Raw genomic sequence first — 6,000 nt, 5'->3', positions numbered from 1 at the left:
GTTTCATCGCATGCCCCCTAGTCCTAGTATTTTGGAAAGCGTGGAACAGAAGCTTCACATCCACCTGTTCCACTCCACTCATTATTTTATATACCTCTATCATGTCTCCCCTCAGCCGTCTCTTCTCCAAGCTGTATAGCCCTAGCCTCCTTAGTCTTTCTTCATAGGGAAGTCGTCCCATCCCCGCTATCATTTTAGTCGCCCTTCGCTGCACCTTTTCCAATTCTACTATATCTTTCTTGAGATGCGGCGACCAGAATTGAACACAATACTCAAGGTGCGGTCGCACCATGGAGCGATACAACGGCATTATAACATCCTCACACCTGTTTTCCATACCTTTCCTAATAATACCCAACATTCTATTCACTTTCTTAGCCGCAGCAGCACACTGAGCAGAAGGTTTTAGTGTGTTATCGACGACGACACCCAGATCCCTTTCTTGGTCCGTAACTCCTAACGTGGAACCTTGCATGACGTAGCTATAATTCGGGTTCTTTTTTCCCACATGCATCACCTTGCACTTGCTCACATTAAACATCATCTGCCATTTAGCCGCCCAGTCTCCCAGTCTCGTAAGGTCCTCTTGTAATTTTTCACAATCCTGTCGTGATTTAACGACTTTGAATAACTTTGTGTCATCAGCAAATTTAATTACCTCGCTAGTTACTCCCATCTCTAAATCATTTATAAATATATTAAAAGCAGCGGTCCTAGCACGGACCCCTGAGGAACCCCACTAACTACCCTTCTCCATTGTGAATACTGCCCATTTAACCCCACTCTCTGTTTCCTATCCTTCAACCAGTTTTAATCCACAATAGGACATTTCCTCCTATCCCATGACCCTCCAATTTCCTCTATAGCCTTTCATGAGGTACCTTGTCAAACGCCTTTTGAAAATCCAGATACACAATATCAACCGACTCCCCTTTGTCCACATGTTTGTTCACTCCTTGAAAGAATTGAAGTAAATTGGTCAGGCAAGATTTCCCCACACAAAAGCCATGCTGACTTGGTCTCAGTAATCCATGTCCTTGGATGTGCTCTGTAATTTTGTTTTTAATAATAGCCTCTACCATTTTCCCAGGCACCGACGTCAGACTCACCGGTCAATAATTTCCCGGATCTCCCCTGGAGCCTTTTTTAAAAATGGGCGTTACATTGGCCACCCTCCAATCTTCTGGTACTACGCTCGATTTTAAGGATAAGTTGCATATCACTAGCAGTAGCTCCGCAAGCTCGTTTTTCAGTTCTATCAGTACTCTAGGATGAATACCATCCGGTCCAGGAGATTTGCTACTCTTCAGTTTGCCGAACTGCCCCATTACGTCCTCCAGGTTTACCGTGAAGTCAGTAAGTTTCTCCGACTCGTCCGCTTGAAATACCATTTCAGACACTGGTAACCCACTCAAATCTTCCTCGGTGAAGACCGAAGCAAAGAATTAATTCAGTCTCTCCGCTACGTCTTTGTCTTCCTTGATCACCCCTTTTACCCCTCGGTCATCCAGCGGCCCAACCGATTCTTTTGCCGGCTTCCTGCTTTTAATATACCGAAAAAATTTTTTACTATGTTTTTTTGCCTCTAATGCTATCTTTTTTTCATACTCCCTCTTGGCCTTCTTAATCTGCGCCTTGCATTTGCTTTGACACTCCTTATGCTGTTTCTTGTTATTTTCAGATGGATGTCCATTTCCCATGTGTATCAGCAGATCCTGTTCTAAAATACATGAGAAATGGACTTCCATATTCGACGTACTGACTTTGACGAAGCACAATGGTTAGCACATGTGGAGGCAGATATTAGAATAAGGATGTCAAAGTCAGTACGTCGAATATGGAAGTCCATTTCTCATGTATTTTAGAACAGGATCTGCTGATACACATGGGAAATAGACATCCAAATACTGGCTACTTTCAGTATACGCATCCACTGTCATACCGGGGTACAAAGTATATCGTAATGATAGGGTGGACCGGACTGGTGGAGGGGTAGCATTGTATATTAACGAGAGCCTTGACTCAGATAGATTACAAATTCAGCAGGACACAAATCACACCTTTGAATCACTGTGGGTTGAAATTCCATGTATAAAAGGGAAAAAAATGGTGATAGGAGTGTACTACCGTCCGCCTCGCCAGGATGAGCAGGTAGACACAGAAATGATAAAAGAAATCAGAGGACGCGAACAAAATGGGCAATGTGATAATAATGGGTGACTTCAATTATCCAAATATAGACTGGGTAAATGTAACATCGGGACACGCTACAGAGATACAATTCCTTGATGAAATCAAGGACAGCTTTATTGAGCCTGCAAATAGGTGGGAAAATGTGGGATACAAATGCAATAAATAAATAAATAAATAAATAAATAAATAAATAAATAAATAAAGTATACACCTGATTTGTGGGAAGGAATGAGTGACTGACTGAAATATGAGATCTCAACCCCAGGACTGAAATTACAAGAGTAGGTGTGTGACTATGTGCAATTACCCAGAAATGTTGGCTGATGCAGGTCATTCCAGTCCAAACAGGAACGATTCTCACTCAGAAACAGCCCACTTCACTAGAGCACCCAGGTGCTACAATGCTCTAAGCATGATCAGAGCAGAGCTGAAACTTCACTCAGCAAATAGCCATACAAAGGAAAAGTATAATGTCTGAACTTCCAATATGGAAAGAGATAGAAAGGAGCTACCCTGGAGGATTCTCATATTTCTCTTCCTCATGTGTGTGTCTGCTGTGATGACAGGTACTTTATTACTGTAAGAGATCTTTTCATGGGAAATGTACTAGGAAAATATTGTTTAGAAGTGTCTATAAAAATCTATGAGATCGAGGGATGCCAAAAAGGGAAGAGATGTTTTGTGTCCTACTAAAATGTGATGACAGCTCAATATGAGAGAGAAAATAGAAAATAGTTATTTGTGTTCTGCCACAAAGTATCCCACATCCCTCAACAGAGAAGTTCTGGTTGAGATAAAGATCATATATCTCAATTTCCTTTACTCAGTCTGGCATAGTGGTAAATTTACTTCTTTGGGTAGTTATTATTATTAGATTATGAAATGAAGTCCCGGTGTTGCAGTAAATCTAAGAGTTAAAGCAAATTTAGGACCTTGAAGCTGATGCCTTTCTTTTTTGTGCTAGTCATTAGCCACTTAAGAGAAGAGTGACTGTGCTAGGCATGACATAGATTGTTAGAAGACCTGTTTATACCTTATTAGGCATTACCTAATTCGTTGCCGGAGAACGTGGTGAAGGCGGTTAGCTTAGCAGAGTTTAAAAAGGGGTTAGACGGTTTCCTAAAGGACAAGTCCATAAACCACTACTAAATGGACTTGGGAAAAATCCACAATTCCAGGAATAACATGTATAGAATGTTTGTACGTTTGGGAAGCTCGCCAGGTGCCCTTGGCCTGGATTGGCCGCTGTCGTGGACAGGATGCTGGGCTCGATGGACCTTTGGTCTTTTCCCAGTGTGGCATTACTTATGTACCTGAATACTCTCCTAATGCTATGCTTTATATAAGTGAGAGGTGCTCAGTGAATACAACTTTGGGAATTAATGTATGGCTTTATTTAGCTCAAATTAATAGGTACACAAATTAATTAACAAATGTAATTAAAGTCTGATTAAAGAAATATGCAGAAACTTACAATCTCTGTGTTTCAATAAGATGTTATGTGTAATGTTTACACACAGAGTCAATACCACATATTTTCTTTAGCTTACCCCCAGTTTGGTTAATGGACTTAGACTTTGTAGTTGTTGTCAGGTCAGTACTGATTTTAAAACAGAATTTCACTGTAGCGGCATTTCTGATGTTCGCTCAATCTGAATAGGAATGTTTCACCTTTTTCTGGGGAGAGATTCTTGTTCTCCCCCCTTGGCGAGACATCTTTCTCTGTGGCACATCTTTCCAGTCCCTCTGCTGGGCTAAAGTCTGCCATTTCTCACATACTCCAACTCACTCTCTCTCTCTCACTCACTCTTTATTCTCTCTCACTCTCCATAGCCATTAATAGTATGTCCTGTCATGGAAGTAATGGAGCCCCTGCCATTTCTCACATACTCCAACTCACTCTCACTCTTATTCTCTCTCATTCTCCATAGCCATTAATAGTATGTCCTGTCATGGAAGTAATGGAGCCTGGCAATTCATGATTTATTCAGCGTAATGAAGATTATGTCATGGGAACTGGTCCTAAGTATTCACAACCTATTCTTTGATAGGTCCATAAAAGGGGATTCTCTACAGACCTATCAACTGACCACCTTCATCACAGTTCTTCTGTCTCATGATCTCACCTAGAGTAAACAGTCCAGCACCACATTGCAGTGCTCTTTGGTACACCAGCCTGGATCAGTAATGCTGACAGCTTAATTCTCCTAAAAACACAGTTCAGGCCTGGCCTGAACAGCTAGGAAGCAAAGCCTAATTTAACCTAATTTCCCTATAGCCTATAGGCCCAAAACTAACCATAACAAGGTATTTTTGATGGTTGGAGCTAATCATAAACTGGAACTTCCTCTTCTGGTCACTGGAACTTCAATTTGGAAATAGTTGCCTACTTTTCAGATACGAATGAAAAGATTTATCTTTTAAATGTGGTGTATTGATTTTGAGGGAAAAATTCTGGTGTCTATATTCAAAACAATTATCCTGTTAATTATAATTATGGGAATTAACTGGATAAATGTTTATATTTTTTATTTCCCAGGCTTCCGACTGGTTAACGTTTGGCCAGATATTGAGTAGTCTGGTCAAAAGTTAACTGTTTAAAATAAGAAATCTGAAGTGTGGTGGGTGTGTTAACTTTGATAGTGCTGATGTTCAGCACCATTCAGTTATAAATTAAGGGGGGTAATATTTAGCCCACAGCAGTTAGCATTTTTATGCCACTGACTGTCACAGCCATGAGCTAAAATGAGCCTCGATATTCAGTGCTGGGTCATGTCTGGGCACCAGTTACAACGGCTGCCAAAAGCTAACTGTGTACTAGACCAGTGCACGGTTAGCTTAGTGGATAAAGTTAGAACAGCCTTTTTGCTGTCCTAATTTTATCTGCTTACTTATGTGGTTAGCAGACTCAATATTGTTACTAACTAGTTGAGAACTGGCTCTGCCCAAGGACAGGGCCGTGCCGATGCGGTAAGCGGGGTAAGCGCCGCAGGGGGGCGCCCACCTCTGGAGGGCGCCGCCGCGGTGCTTACTCTCGCCCCGCGCCGCCGAGGCCTTTAAATCTTTTACCTGGTCGCAGCAGCGTCAGTGAAAGCGCTGCCGACGTCTCCCTTCCCTTGCACTCATTGGTTCCCTCAGTGTCCCGCCTTCTAGAAGAAGGCGGACACTGAGGGAACCAAGAGCGCGAAGGGAGATGTCGGCAGCGCTCCGCTTTCACTGACGCTGCTGCGACCGGAAGTAAAAGATTTAAAGGCCCCAGGGTGCGGAGGAAAGAGCAGAGGCATAGGCGCCCCGTATAAGAGGCTTGGGGAGGCTAAGCCTCCCCAGCCCAACCATGACCTTTAAAACCGGCTCCGGTCCCCACCTGGCAGTGTTGACGGCGTCCCCTGTGCCTTTGAGCAGCTTACCGGCACACGCAGCACTTCTCTTGTTTCTCCTCTTCGTTGCCGTCGCGTCGTCCCACCCCCCCTTCACGCGATTTGCGAACCGCGCTGCCGCTTAGCACTGCTTAAAAAAAAAATTTACACGTCAGCAGGAACAGGCTGCTTCAGCCAATCCCAGGAGCCTTCCTTCAGCCCTTGGGCGGAACACGCTGAAGGAAGGCCCCTGGGATTGGCTGAAGCAGCCTGTTCCTGCTGATGTGTAATTTTTTTTTTAAGCAGTGCTAAGCGGTTCGCGAATCGCGTGAAGGGAGAGGACAATTTGCTGGAAATGGAGGGGAAGGGAGAGAGAGGAGGATTGCTGGTTATGGATGGAGGAGGGAAGGGCAGAGAGGGACAAGGATGGACATGGGGGCCCACGGAGAGG

The 6,000-nt window shown here is 43.6% G+C and overlaps 1 protein-coding gene across 1 annotated transcript in view; it reads left to right on the top strand.

Moving 5' to 3' along the window:
- The first annotated feature begins 2,576 nt into the window (after nucleotides 1–2,576).
- Nucleotides 2,577–6,000, top strand: part of IL20RB (interleukin 20 receptor subunit beta) — a 330,657-nt gene continuing 327,233 nt past the window's right edge. Inside the window, exon 1 of the mRNA XM_030216535.1 lies at nucleotides 2,577–2,759. Coding sequence (XP_030072395.1) covers nucleotides 2,681–2,759 — 79 coding nt within the window. The 5' untranslated portion in view covers nucleotides 2,577–2,680. The remainder of the gene's footprint in view (nucleotides 2,760–6,000) is intronic.

The sequence above is a fragment of the Microcaecilia unicolor genome, chromosome 10 (genome assembly GCF_901765095.1).
Source record: "Microcaecilia unicolor chromosome 10, aMicUni1.1, whole genome shotgun sequence".
Lineage (NCBI taxonomy): Eukaryota > Metazoa > Chordata > Amphibia > Gymnophiona > Siphonopidae > Microcaecilia > Microcaecilia unicolor.
Note: the sequence above shows the minus strand (reverse complement) of the source record. Positions and strands in the feature narration are given on the sequence as shown.